Source organism: Bubalus kerabau, chromosome 19 (assembly GCF_029407905.1).
Source record: "Bubalus kerabau isolate K-KA32 ecotype Philippines breed swamp buffalo chromosome 19, PCC_UOA_SB_1v2, whole genome shotgun sequence".
In the NCBI taxonomy this organism is placed as follows: domain Eukaryota; kingdom Metazoa; phylum Chordata; class Mammalia; order Artiodactyla; family Bovidae; genus Bubalus; species Bubalus kerabau.
In genome coordinates, this window is record NC_073642.1 from 65,957,483 (window position 1) to 65,971,725 (window position 14,243).

The window sequence follows — 14,243 nt, forward strand, 5'->3', positions numbered from 1 at the left end:
CATGCAGCTGAAGAGAAAAAAGACAGCACCAAAGGAACAGCTCCCAGAGGGGCGGACAGCACATCCCACCCCAGCAGGAAGCCAGCGGACATCTCTTGCCCCTGAGCCAAGGGCAAGAGACCCCTGCTGACATTCTTCCAGGTAAGACAAACCCTCAGAAATGGGGCAAAGTAGAGACATCTTCAGAGGGCGGACAAAAAAAAAAAAAAAAAAAAGCCAGAAGTGTTTGTCACCAGCAGAGCCAAAATAAAGGAAATCCTAAGGAATCTTGAGGCAGAAGCAAAGTCTCTAAGGAACATATGAGGGCAATGACACCATTCAGCAGAGGTTGAGACAGTGGAAGAATTCTAAGCTGAACGACAAAAGACGCCAGGGCAGGGAAGGGGGGTGTTTCAGGAGGCTGTGCATAGAGGGGAGGACGGGGAGGGGAGACACCCAGGGCCACATGCCCCGAGAGCAAAAGGCAGTGGCGAGAAGAAACCACCCAAACGCAAGTTCTTTTCCACCCATGTCTTTATTTAATGATCGCAAAATACAGTACCGAGACAGGGCATGCATCACAGACGACAACACAGAAGCAAGTCACAGAAACCGGGGTCAGAGGGCCTCATTACGTGTGAGGTAGCGCAAGGTGGTGCCGGGGAGCGGGACGCTGCGGGGGTGGGGGGGAAAGAGCACCGGCCCCACTCGGGACACACGGGACTACGGACCACAGTAGAGCTTGGGGAGGGGTCGTCGGCCACACGGAAAGAACAGCTAGAAGCGTTTCACATCCCATCACCCGTTCCAGTCCCCCTCTCTGTGGACACAGCTTCTGGTCCCCTTATCACTGGGGATGTCTCCACCCTTCCCTTCCTTTCCCAGGGGCAGGCCCCACCTGCCCTCGCCTGAAAACATCCAGGAGCGTTTGCGCTGAAAACGCCTGGGGCTGCCGTCCAGGGAGCTGGAGGCCGAGTGTGTTAAGACACTGCTCTATAAGAATAGTCGCACTTGGTAAAGCTGGGGGTGGAGCGGGTGGCAAGGGGGAAGGATACTCATCTCAGTCAGGGAAGGCTGCTGCTGAGTCAGGAAACATTGCACAGTGGTGGTGCGGGGTGGACAAGACGCTCGGGTTTGGGTCCCCCTCTCGGGCTCGACTGGGTTAGGTGGAGAGGGGTCCTGGTGTGCAGGGCCGAGAGGGTGGGGTTGTCGGGGAGTCGAGGCAGCACCCCTGGGAACCCGGTGTGCGGGACTGGCCGTGGCGGGGCCCACACGCGGGGCGCTCAGTTGAGCAGGGTTCCGTAGAGCTGGGCTTTCGTGAGGCTGTCCTTGCGGCTGAGCCCCGAGCTGCCCGCCCGAGGGAAGGCAGGCTGGGGGCTGAGGCGGGCACCGGGGTGCATCTCCGGGGAGGCCTCCATGGAGCTGGGCTCCAGGGAGTCCCTGGAGCTGCGGAGGCTGAGCTCGGGCTCGGGGCTGCCGCTTGCCCCGAGGAGCTGCACCCCGAGCCGCTCACGGTCCCCCTCACTGGCCGCGTAGTTGGGCAGGGGGTCAGCCGAGCGGCCAGGGCTAAGGCTCAGGTCACCGGCTGCCCGGAGGTAGCGGGGCTCGACCAGGTGGCCCTGGGAGAGGTCATCACCCTCCGAGAAGCTATCGGCCTTGTAGCTGGCATAGAGGGGGCTAGCGCGGCCCTCGGCATTCTCACCGGGGCCGCCTCGGGCCCCAAAGTAGCGGTCATTGAAGCCGCCGGGCGAGGCGAGGCTGGGGGCAGGGGCCGCGGCCGCGGCCGGAAAGGGATAGGCGCCGATGTCATCCACGCTCAGTGGCCGCCACTGGCCGCGCCCGGCCCCTGCGACCAGCCGTGCGGACCCAGGCTTGGCCCGCAGGTTCCACAGGTTGGGGGGCATCAGGGCAGGCTGGGGGCCCGGGGAAAGCGGGAAGCGGAAGGGCTCGGCGGGGAACGGCGACACAGTCCTGGGGAACCCCGGAGCCACTGCGGCCTCCAGCGGGGCGGCCACCGCAGCCGCGGCAGCCGCATAGCGTGGGCTGCTCCCGTAGGCCGCGGGCGGCTTGCGGCCGAAGAGCTCGTCGCGGCTGTTCAGGTAGATGGCCTGCTGCGAGGCGGTCAGCGTGCTGGCCTGGGCGTGCTCCTTCTCCTCGGACGCGGCGCTGAAGCTGGAGTAGGAGCTGGAAGTGGGCAGCGAGGCTGCGTAGCCGCCGAAGGCCTCGTGGCGGTAGCTGGCGGGATAGGCCGCAGCGCCGGCCTCGGTATCTTCCTCCTCCTCCTCCTCCTCCTCAGCCGTGCTGTCGGTGGAATTCTGGGCCTGCAGGAAGCCCACGTCGGACCCGGGCCCCTCCACGCTGGGCCGCCGGTCTCGGTGCCGCTCCTCAGGGCAGTAGAGGGCCGTGTCGCTGCAGTAGATGTCCCCCTTGTAGGGGGGTCGGGACCCTGGCTTCTCCAGCCCCTCAGGGAAGCCCAGGTCTTGAGCCGAGGCTTCCGACAGGTGGGAGGACAGGCTGCCGGGGTCCGGCTTCTCCAGCACCTTGGCAAGCACGCAGGGGGGCACGCTGTCGGCGTAGGCCGGGCGGCAGAGCGGGGCGGGCAGGCTGCAGCCTGGCTTCTCCGCGTGCAGGTTCATGCGTTCCTGGAACTCCGCGGGCAGCTGGTGGCGGGGGGGCGATGCAAGGAGCAGGAGGGAGGGGGTCACAGTCAGCCCAGAACCGGCAGCCAAGGCTGACAGACAGGGGACCTGCCCGGGGCCTGTCTGATCCCACCAGCCAGAGCTGTATCCTGCAAGCCGCAGGATGGCCCCGGTACCCCCCTGGGTCACTCTGATGGGGCCCCCGCAGAGCCCTGAGGCTGCACCCCCAGCTCTGACTCAGGCCTCCCCCTGAGGGGCTGACTCGCTGACCCAGCCCCACGGTCTCCAGGGGACACCCAGTCCTGTGGCCTGGCTCAAACCAGACAGACTCAGATGCAACAGAGACTGAGGGCCCAGGCACGCAAGGGGTTTCCACATGAGTGCTTGATGCCTGGTGGGGGACGGCCTGCTACCCTTTGATCTGTTTTGTGAGGGTCTTGGGGGGTGGCCCAGGCTCCGGGAGAGGGCATGGACAAGGCCTGGGTGAGAAGCGTGCCCAGACAGGGAGGGACAGCCTGGCTGGGACGGGAGCCCCGGGTCCAAGTGGCGCTCGCCCTGTGGCCCTGGCCGAGTGGCTCCCGGGTGAAGCCAGCTTTCTTATCTCTGCAGAAACTGTGCCCAGACCAAACCACTGGGTTTCTGAGAGGCTCACACAGGGTCACCCTGCTGGGAGCAGCCCCCTGGAGGAAACTGAGGCAGAGTGGGCAGGCCATCCAGGCTGGTGGGGAGGTACGTGCAGGGCGGGCCCTCCATCACATATGCAGAGGGGCTCGGACAAGATCGAGAGGGCCGGGGGCACGGGGTCTTGGAGCTGCTCGGAAGGAGCGCGGTGGCCGCGGGCAGCGGTGGGCCTGGCCGGGGCAGGGCTCACCTTACCTCAGCCATCTTGCGGCCCCTGCCGTAGGTCTGGCTGCACTGCAGCAGCTGTGCCGCAAGACTGCAGTCCTTCCTGTAGAGCTCCTAGGGGGCAAGAGAAGCCATTTGACTGGGTGCAGGCTCGGCCCATGCCAAGGTCCCCGCTGCCGACGTGGTAACCGGCCACGGAGCTGGCCGTGTGGTGGGCAGCACGCCGACCCTCTCTGCACCTCTCACCTGTAGGATGGGATTACCGGCCCCGACCTACAGCCTGGTGTGTGGACGGCCCCCTGGCAGGCAGTCCTGCCTCTGACCCGAGTGGGAACCTCCCACAAAGCAGGGGCCATGGAGGAAGGCCCCCCATTGGTCCCTAAAGTCCCAGAGGCCCCCAGGCATGGACACCAAGCCATCTCCCCGCCCTCAGCTTCTGAGTCCCTCCTAAGGGAACACTGTGGACAGTGCTGGCAGTAGCCAGCGATTAGGAGTGGACCTGCCACCTCCCCAACCAAGGTCTCAGGGTGAGGCCTGGCAATGGAGGGGGCTTGCAGGGCCAGGCAAGGGTCAGGGCGAGTGGGGCCGGAGGGCCTGTGTGACCCCAGGTTCAGACAGGGACGGGCTCAGCCTCCTGAGCTGAAAACAGATGCACACAGGAGGAGTCCAGGGCACGTGGTTCTACCTTTGGGAAACCTCTGTTGCACGTGCCTGCGGCTGGACCTTGGTTCCTGCCCCCGCTCGGGGACCCTCTGCAGCCAGGGCTCTGATGGGGTTGCCCTGGCCCTGAGATCCACCCACAGTCTCAGTTCAACCAGAACCAGGTGTCCTGCAGCTTGGGGGCACTGCTGAAGCCATGGGCACCCCTGCCAGTCCCCGCTACCCTGGTCCTAGAGACTCTGGTGTCCCCCACTTGGCTGGCACGGTGGAGGGAACCCAGGTCCCCCACTCCTTCAATGCTTCCTTGGAAGGGCACAGTTGGCCGAGAGCTGAGAACTGAGCCCCATGTGAGGCCCAGACCAGCCACCGCTGGCACCAGAGGGCTGCGGGCACTGTCTGGCCAGCCTAGACCTGCCACTCAGTCGTGAACAGACGCCAGAGTGCTGCTCCATCAGAGCCTCCCCTCTCCTTTGCATGCACTCTTCTGCCATCTCCTACCGATGGCACCTCCACCTGGCTGGCCAGGGCGCCTGCCGCACCCTCCTGCTACATCCTCCCCCTACCCACCCCCTAACCCCAGACCCCAGCCCAGAGCACAGCAGGTGGCTCCCGTCCTGCAGATTTCAACTTCTGCAGTCAGACTGGACCCATGTCATCCTCTGAGACGCCACATCCCTACTCGGCCAATCGATTTGCTTCCATCCGAAGTACATAACCGGAACTGAAGCCCCCTCCCCACCTCCCCGGCTGCCATCCCGGCAGACTCGTCCTCTTTCTCCCAGACTGCTTCTTGCTCGCGCATCCACTTAGAGCTTCAACCCCCACGGTCTGTCCTCAGCAGAGCAGCTGCGGAGCCTGTAAGAGGGAGTCCAGCCAGGCTTCCCCCTGTTCAGGAACCTTCAGTGGCTCCCATTTCACGCAGAATAAAACCCAGATTCCTACTGGTGCCTAAACGCCACCTCCTGTTATCCTGACCTCAGACCCTCGGGCCCTCCTCCCCACCAGAGCCCCCTCCGGTCTCTTTGCTGGTCTTCGAGTTACTCAGAGCCCCCATCTGCTGCTGTGGCTTTCTGCCTGGAATGGGAGCCCTCCCCTGCCATCAGCTCCCTGCTCGTCTTCAGGTCTTGGCTCCTGCAGCCCCTTCTAGAAGCACCGGACTGAAGTTCCCTGACCCTGCAACTGGCGGCTCCCAGCCCCCTTGCTGCCTTATTTTTTCTGCAGCATTTAGCACTTCTAACTCGCTACACAGTTTACCTATTTATCCTGGGTTCTGTCCGCCTTCCCCGCTCAGATGTGAATTCCACGTGCACAGGCCCCTGGCTTGCCTGTGCTCTTCACACCCTGTTCTCAGAGCCTCGAGGAGCAGGTGCTAATCAGCGAGTGTGTGCTCAGCAGTCAGAGGTCTGTGGAGGGGGGCGCCGCCCTTCTCATGGGACCCAGGAAATCAGGACCCATGGGCAGCCCCAGGGCTCTGATGCCCCGTGGGGGTGGCCAAAGGCAGAAGTCCTGAGTGGCCCCACCCCAACCTTGGGGTCGGGAAACCCTGCTTTGACTGGGCCAAGGGGGCCTCGTGTTCCCCACCTTGAGTCCTGTCTCCTTCCAGCGGAGGGTCTCACTGACGTGGTCTGAGAGGCAGCCCTTGTCGTTCCCTGACCGCCCACGTGCTTGTTGAGGTCCTGCCCCCATCCCCCGTCTCTCCACCCAGCCCTGTGCCAGCCCCTCAGGGCTGCCGCGCGGGCTCAGATTGGCCAGACACTCACGTTGTCCTCCGAGAGCTTGTCAATGGTCACCTTGGCCTCCAGCAGGTGGCTGTTGAGGGCGACAATCTCATGGCTGAGAGCTCGTTTTTCTTCCTCATAGTGCTGGCCCTGGGGTTGGGGGACAGGCAGGGGTGTGGTCAGCAGTCAGCCAAGGCCTGGGACTCAAGCCCCGTTGTTCCTCCTGGCTTCCCCAGAAAGCGAGGAGGAGTTTGGAGTCCAGGGAACGCAAGGGTCAGAGCACAGAGCAACCCAGGTTCCCATCCCGCTCTGCCAGTGAGGAGCCGAACAGCCCTGGGCAAGTCACTGACTCCCTGAGCCTCTGTTTCTCATCAGTACTGCGGGGACAGTGATAGCTGAGGGCTTGACAGCACCCTCTCATTCGGGGTGGAAATGGAGGGGACCGGCCCAGCCCCTCAGGGAGAGGGCAGGGTGGAAATGAGGCCTTTGGCCCAGCTCCATGGGCAAGGGTATGGCGGCCTGGCCCTCAGTCCTCACCAGGGTTCCAGAGCTGGGGGCCCCGGGCTGGGCATGCTGGGGTGGGGCAGGGGGTCGTGGCCTCACCATGCGGAATAGCTTGTCCTCCAGCTCCTGGTTGATCCTCTGCAGTGCCATGTAGTTGCTCTGAATCCTGGAGTGGAGGCCGTGAGGTCACTGCCGTGCCAGGCCTGACCCTCCCATGGCCCCTGCAGCCGTACGGCCCGCTGATGGCTGAACCTAGGTCCCCTCTCTGGTCTAATTGTTCCTGTGCTGGAAAATATCTCATTTAAACTAACAGGTTGCCAGGGCCCAGGACCCTTACTGATGAGAAAGGAAAGTTTCTTATTCAGAAGAGATTCTCGGGAACTCACTCAGAGCCAGTTAATTCACATTTTACACACAGTCCTTACAACTCTGCCTAAGGGGTTCCCAGTTCACCAGCAGGTTAGCAGGGAACAGGCTTAAGACTATGCAGTGAGCCCTGGGGTGACTGCTGGAGACACAGGGTGAGTAGGATACGGTTTCCCTAGAAGAGGCTGAGATGGGGAGGCAAGTGTGGGGTGGGAATCGATGGCCGCCCTGAGGTGTGATGGTGGAAGGGGCAGTGCCCACCCTCTCGACAGCCTGTGTGTAGTGTTAGTGCCCGTGTCTTGCCAACAGAGAAACTGAGGCTAGAAGTGCTTAAGTAGTTAGGGACAAAGAGCCCCCTTGCAAATTCAGTGTTCTATAGAATCATGGGTTAGGTCCCTGGGTCGGGAAGACCACCTGGAGAAGGAAATGGCAACCCATTCCAGTATTCTTGCCTGGAAAATCCCATGGACAGAGGAGCCTGGCGGGCTACAGTCTATAGGGTCACAAAGAGTTGGACATGACGGAGCACACAATCCTCGATAAATATTTAAAACAAACCAAGCCAACAGCAAGCTGAAACTCCAATACTTTGGCCACCTGATGTGAAGAACTGACTCATTGGAAAAGACCCTGATGCTGGGAAAGATTGAAGGCGGGAGGAGAAGGGGATGACAGAGGACAAGATGGTTGGATGGCATCACTGACTCAATGGACATGAGTTTGAGTAAACTCCAGGAGTTGGTGGTGGATAGGGAGGCCTGGCGTGTTGCAGTCCATGGGGTCACAGTCAGACACAACTGAGTGACTGAACTGAACTGAAGCCAATGGCAAAGTTTGAGTGTTTTTTTTAAAAAAACATTTTTTCTAAAGGAAGGCTGTAAAGTGCATAATATTTTTTAAGAAAAATATCCAATAAAAGCAAAAATAAACAAATGGGACCTAATTAAACTTAAAAGCTTCTGCACAACAAAGAAAACTATTAGCAAGGTGAAAAGGCAGCCTTCAGAATGGGAGAAAATAATAGCAAATGAAGCAACTGACAAAAAACTAATCTCAAAAATATACAAGCAACTCATACAGCTCAACTCCAGAAAAATAAATGACCCAATCAAAAAATGGGCCAAAGAGCTAAATAGACATTTTTCCAAAGAAGACATACAGATGGCTAACAAACACATGAAAAGATGCTCAACATCACTCATTATCAGAGAAATGCAAATCAAAACCACTATGAGGTACCATTTCACGCCAGTCAGAATGGCTGCGATCCAAAAGTCTACAAGCAATAAATGCTGGAGAGGGTGTGGAGAAAAGGGAACCCTCTTACACTGTTGGTGGGAATGCAAACTAGTACAGCCACTATGGAAAACAGTGTGGAGATTCCTTAAAAAACTGGAAATAGAACTGCCTTATGATCCAGCAATCCCACTGCAGGGCATACACACTGAGGAAACCAGAAGGGAAAGAGACACGTGTACCCCAATGTTCATCACAGCACTATTTATAATAGCCAGGACATGGAAGCAACCTAGATGCCCATCAGCAGATGAATGGATAAGAAAGCGGTGGTACATATACACAATGGAGTATTACTCAGCCATTAAAAAGAATACATTTGAATCAGTTCTAATGAGGTGGATGAAACTGGAACCTATTATACAGAGTGAAGTAAGCCAGAAAGAAAAACACCAATACAGTATACTAACGCATATATATGGAATGTAGAAAGATGGTAACAATAACCCTGTGTACGAGACAGCAAAAGAGACACTGATGTATAGATCAGTCTTATGGACTCTGTGGGAGAGGGAGAGGGTGGGGAGATTTGGGAGAATGGCATTGAAACATGTATAATATCATGTATGAAACGAGTCGCCAGTCCAGGTTCAATGCACGATACTGGATGCTTGGGGCTGGTGCACTGGGACGACCCAAAGGGAGGGTATGGGGAGGGAGGAGGGAAGAGGGCTCAGGATGGGGAACACAGGTATACCTGTGGCGGATTCATTTCGATATTTGGCAAAACTAATACAATATTGTAAAGTTTAAAAATAAAAAAAAAAAAAACAAAAAAAAAGAAAAAAGAAAAATATCCATATTAAATGTGTGTGTTGTGTGCTAAGTCACTTCAGTTGTGTCTTACTCTGTGTGGCCATTTGGACTGCAGCCCACCAGGCTCCTCTGTCTATGAGGTTCTCCAGGCAAGAATACTGCAGTGGGTTGCCATTCCCTTCTCCAGGAATCTTCCCGACCCAGGGATCATACCCGCATCTCTTACGTCTCCTGCATTGGCAGGTGGGTTCTTTACCATTAGCGCCTGTGGAAAACGGTGTTTTCAGAAGTTTTGTTTTTAAGGGAGTCATCCCTCAGGGTCCCACACGCCAGGCCGCTGAAGGAAACGGTCTCTAAATAAATGCTGGTTCATGTCCAGGGCTAGACACCGTTTTCCTATCAGAGACCCAGGCGACAGTGGCTGGGGCCCTGGTGGGCCAGTCTGGGTCTGGAGATGGCTGCTCCTGTGTCACCATGCCACCCCACCACGTAAAGAGGACAGAAAGAATGAGCAGGGGACCAAGAGGTATCAGGGAAGCGCCTGTACCTCGCAGCGGCCAGACCCACGTTCAGATCCTGGTTTGGCAGCTCCTGGTACAAGGTGCGACTCGAAGAGCCACTTGCGCGGACCTTACGTGCAAATGGGGTTACCCCGCCCTCCCGGCCCCGCCCCAGAGCTCCTCCCCGTAGAGGCCACGCCCCTCCAGGGCTCCGCCCAGTCGAGACCACGCCCCGCCAAGGCCCCGCCCCCTCACCTGCGCAGCTTCTCAGTGACTTTCTCCAGCTCCTCCTGCGCACGGCGCAATTCGATCTCCAAGAAGTGGCGGGTGGAGTCGAACTCGTTCTCCAGCTTCTCCAGCCGGTGCGTGGTGTAGGACAGCCGCTTGCGCAGCTCGCCCTTCTGCTCCTGCAGCGAGCTGCAACGACAGGCGGCGGCGGCGGGCCAGGCCGCGGGCACTGAGCTCGAGGCGCGTGTGGGTGCGCCCCGGGCGCGCCCGGCCGCACCAGTGTACGCGCACACGCACCGCACACAAACACTGCACGCGCGCTGGCACAAACACACCACACCCCACAGGCACACACACACCATACGCGAGCGCGCACACACACACCAAACCCCACAGGCGTGCACACACACACACACACACACACACACACAAGCGCGCACACCTCCCCAGCCCCTCCCTGGGGGGGTCACGGTCCCTGACACTGAGCCAGTCTGGCACTGGGGCGAGTGTTTGGGGGCGGCTGAAAGGACCTGGTTTAAAGATCGCCCAGCAGCAGCACCCCGCCTCGGTCTGGGAGCCGAACTCCAGCCGGCACGGCTTACAGGGCCCCGTCTTGCTTCTCTACAGCAGGGGCCCGGACCGGTGAGGCCCAGAGTTAGTAGTGCTACATCCTAGAGCAGGCCTCTCTTCCTCAAGCGGGCTGTGTGCCCTCTGGGCCCAGGAGAGGGGTCCCGTGTGAGGCCCCGTGCCCAGGCAGCGTCCACCACAGTGGCCAGCTAGCTGCACGGAGCGCCAGAAACTCAGAAAATCCCGGGCCTGCTCATGTCTCCCTTCCTCCAGGAAGCCTTCCAGAGGCAAGCCTGGCTCATAGGCTCTACTTTCCCCCACAGACTGAGGGCTCCTCTGGGACCCCGGCCACTGAGTCCCCTTGCTCAGGGAAAAGCAGGGGGCGGCTCCCCCCTGAGCCCCATGCCACCCATTCACATGAGCTATCCTGGGGCATGAGGCAGGAGGGGCAGGTGTTACTGGCCACACCCACCTGTCAGCTGCCACCCGGCTCCTAGAAAGCACCTAACCACGGCTGACCATGTGCTGACCCTCTGAAGCACCCTTCCCTGGGCTGGCTGAGCGCGCAGAGGGGGGCCGCGGGGGGCAGACTCACCTTCAGCAGTTGGGAGGGCTCGTTTCTGTAGGGAAGGGACAGCTGCACGGTGTGGGTGGGGGCACCAGGGGAGTTCTGCTGGCTGTTAGCCACGAGTGCGGCTAAGATTCAAGCTGCCGTTCGGTGCCCCGGGCGTGCGCTTTGCTCGGTCACCCCCTGACCTGTGCCCCGTCAGCCCCTGTGCTACAGTCACAGCAAAGCCCAGAGCTCCATGGCGTCACGGGGTAGGCGGGGCCCGCTGCCACCTGGCCCTGGCTGCCAGTCCCACCCCCCGCGATGCACTCGTGCCTGTCCCCTCTTGCCCTGACACACAAAGCCCTGGTTCCAGAGGGGTGCCCAGGTGGAGGAGGGGCCCAAATGCCCATCGTTTGCTGGAAGAAGCACAGCCCCCCTTAGTGGACCATCTGGAGCCAAGGCCCCTTGGATGGTAACTTCTGGTGGGTTTTCCTGCGGGTGGGCAGGAGGCTTTCTCCAGCGCCTGGGGAAGAGTGATCATCAGCTTCCAGCCTGATCACACACACCACTCGTGTGACCCAGCAAACCTCCCTTAAGCATTCCTGGACCCCTGCCCAGGTCTACATTTTTTCAAAATAAGTAAAAATAAAGAGTTGCCTATGTTTTGAGAACCTCAGAGAAGGGCGGGGCGGGTCCTCCCAAGAGTTGATCCCCAAGGAAGATGCCAAGTGACAAGCAAGCAGGGAGCCCAGTGGCAGAGTGCCCAGGGCTGCCCACACAGGCCCCGCCGCCTCCTCCAGGCAGCACACCTGACTGATTTCACTGCAAGCTTCCTGCAGCTATTGATCCCAGGCTCCCCCTTGGCCCAAGCCTGTCTCTCCAGTGGGCTGCCAGACCTCCTGAGGGCTCTCCTACATCCACCCCAAGGGTTCCTTCTGCGTATGGGGTCAGGGCAGCAGCCCCTGCAATCAGCCAGCCTGCAGGGTTGTAGGTACACCCACAGCCCTCGGTCACAGGGGGTCTACGCCCCCCGGAAAGAGGTGAGAGCACCCACCCTCCACCTCTCAGAGCCGGCACCCTTACCTCCCCGACCCTGGCCACCCGCCCGCAGCCACAGCTGGGGCCCTGCCATCCCAGGACTGTTCATTCCTGTTACCCCGCCTTATCCCCACTATGGCACGTCCACCCTGCCCCCTTCCCTCCTCACCTGCCCTGTGCCCCCCATTTACCCTGCACCTCACAGCAATGGCAAACATGGCCCTGGGCCCTCAGAGCGTATCATCTCGAGGGGAGACAGTGAGCAAGGGGACAGGCTCCCCAAGAAGGCGAGTGGAGGAAGAAGCCCTGATGGAGTGGTGGGGTGGGCTCCAAGCAGAGCCAGGACCTGCCCCGGGGCAGTGTGACCCTCTGTTCACAAGGCAGCTGGCTCCGTTGAGCAGCCCACCTCCACCTCCATTCACCCGTGGCCGCCGGATGCTCTTGCAGATGTGCCGGGCGGCTGTGTCCCCACCAGCCCTCAAACGCTGCTCCCACCCTCCCTGAGCCCCTCACACCCACCCACTCCTGAGCCCATCCAGCCCTGGGTGGGCAGCACCCCCAGCCCCTGGCCCCTACCCCCTCCTGGTGCAGGTGCCCGGGCCCCGGGCCTGAACATGCCTCCCTGGCCCCTCAGCTGCGCCCACCTCGCTGCCCGCCACCTTTCTCCAGCTCCACTGCCCAGGCTGACGGCTGACCCCAGGGCCCTGGTTTGTCCCTCACCCCTCCCCGCACACCTCGGGCCACACGTCCTCTGTGTCCAGCCCCACACGAACCCCTCCCAGGCCTCCATCTGGAGGCCCCACCTCTCTCTAGGGTTCCACGCTCACCCCAAATCCAGCCGCCCACCAGCCACTCCTCCCAGAGGCCCACATGCACCCCTCACCCAGCACGCCCGATGCTGACCCCTCTCTGCCTCCTGTGCTGCCCATCAGTCTCCAGTCAGACCCCGAGAGGCCGTGGTGACCCCTCTTGCTTGTGGTCACCCTCCATAGCCCGTCACCAAAGTCCTGCCAATCCACTACTCAAGAGCTTTGGACACGTCCCCGCCCTTCCTGGTCCAGGGAGGGCCCTGGGCTGGGCACTCCTGGGGTCTTCGGTCACCTGGGTGGTACCACCATCCTGGGGCATTTACCCGAGACCTGCCTGACCTCAGTCTCAGTCTCTGCGTCTGTAAAATGGGGACGTGTGCACTCGCACCCGGGAGCGCCCACTCTCGGGGAGCAGGGCTGTCCCTGTGGTCCCTGCACCCCTGTGATCAGAACCACCGGGAGATGATGCTGGGGGCAGGCACTGTGGCCTCTGCCTCTCCCGGGTGTGGAGGTGGCTCAGGGAGCCCTGGAGTCTAGAAACAGCCCGGTAACAGGTGCACAGGGTGGGTGTGGAAACCCCTTGTGGCCACCCTCAAATCAGGGGCACCCTCCCAACTGGTGGGGGGCTCGGGAAGCCCTACTGGAACTGCGATCTAGTGTGTGTGGGTGTGTGGGTGTTTCATGGTGCCCTTCTTGCCCGTGAGAAGTCCCTGGAAGGCTTTCCCAGCTCACAGGAGAGAAAGATGAGCTGCTTGGCACAGAGTGGGGCCTGGAGGGACCCTGCCAGCCTCCCACCAGGGGCCCCTCTGGCCTCAGCAGAGGCCCGAGCCCAAGGACCGAGCCCTGGGCTGGGCTTGGGGGGCACCAGGGCCTGGCTTCTGAGACAGGATGGCTGGGAAGCAGGGCTGAGGGCGCTGGGCCTCTTCTCGGTGTTGGGGGGAGCTGATGCCGACGCCGGATGGATGTTTGGGGACAGAGGCTGAGGAAGTGGGGAGACAACAGGTGTATTACCTGTCCCAGAGCGAGGGCGAGGACCTGGCCCGTCGACCCTGCAGGTTGCGGGACTGCCCGAGGCACGAGGGCACCCAGGCGCTGCGCAGCCTGTGGGCGAAGAGGACAGAGCTGCTCAGAACCGGGACTGGGGGGGCACGCCGGCCCGCCAGGGGCACGCAGTCACAGAGATGTGGGGGGTCGTCCCCCCGCCAGCAGGAGAGCTCCTTTGCTGTCACCAACACAGCAGCGGGGTGCTTGTGCGTGTGCCAGGGTGTAGGCACCTGCCAGCCCTGTTTGCCTGGATGCATTGCTGGCCCCGTGTCCACCAGCAGCAGGGTCCCCACCCCCAGGCCTGCACCCCCATTGCAGCCTCAGAGGGGAGTCCCAGGGGGCAGGCTCCACCCAGCTCCAGATTCCTGTCCAGCTGTTGCTTCTTCCTAGTGGGATCCATTGGTCAGAGACCCTGAGAAGCGAGGAGGATGGCGGGAGGGTGACCCCCTGACCCTGCTGGGAGGTGGTGATCGGCGGATCTGTGTGCACATCAGTGGAGTATTCTGGAGGCAGTGGGGGACCCAGTGGATGTTAGCGGTTCAAGACAGGGCCCTCCTGGGACCCCTTCTCACCAACCCTGCCCGTGGCCTGTCCAGGCCAGGTGGGTGGGCGGGATGCAGGGTGGAGGAAGACCCAGCCCAGCCCCGTGGCACCGCCCTGCTGGGGGGCAAGGGGATGCCTTGGGCCCGAGTCCGCCGGGTCATGCCCTTGCCACGGTCTCTCCAGGGAGGCCGTGCCGGCCC

General features: G+C 61.0%; 1 protein-coding gene across 4 annotated transcripts; it reads right to left on the reverse strand.

The window, feature by feature from the left end:
* Positions 1 to 1,262: 1,262 nt before the first annotated feature.
* Positions 1,263 to 9,721, reverse strand: BEGAIN (brain enriched guanylate kinase associated). Of its 4 annotated transcripts, none has more exons than XM_055556062.1 (5): positions 9,520 to 9,721; positions 6,446 to 6,512; positions 5,885 to 5,992; positions 3,495 to 3,578; positions 1,263 to 2,621 (listed from the first exon to the last, which is right to left on the reverse strand). In XM_055556062.1, the coding sequence occupies exons 2-5, from the start codon at positions 6,494 to 6,496 to the stop codon at positions 1,263 to 1,265; spliced, it is 1,602 nt and encodes a 533-aa protein (XP_055412037.1). In that variant the 5' UTR covers positions 6,497 to 6,512; positions 9,520 to 9,721. The 4 variants fall into 4 exon arrangements, with proteins under 4 accessions (XP_055412037.1, XP_055412036.1, XP_055412039.1 ...); XM_055556061.1 differs by having other exon boundaries at positions 1,263 to 2,639; XM_055556064.1 differs by lacking the exon at positions 3,495 to 3,578.
* Between the last annotated feature and the right edge of the window lie 4,522 nt (positions 9,722 to 14,243).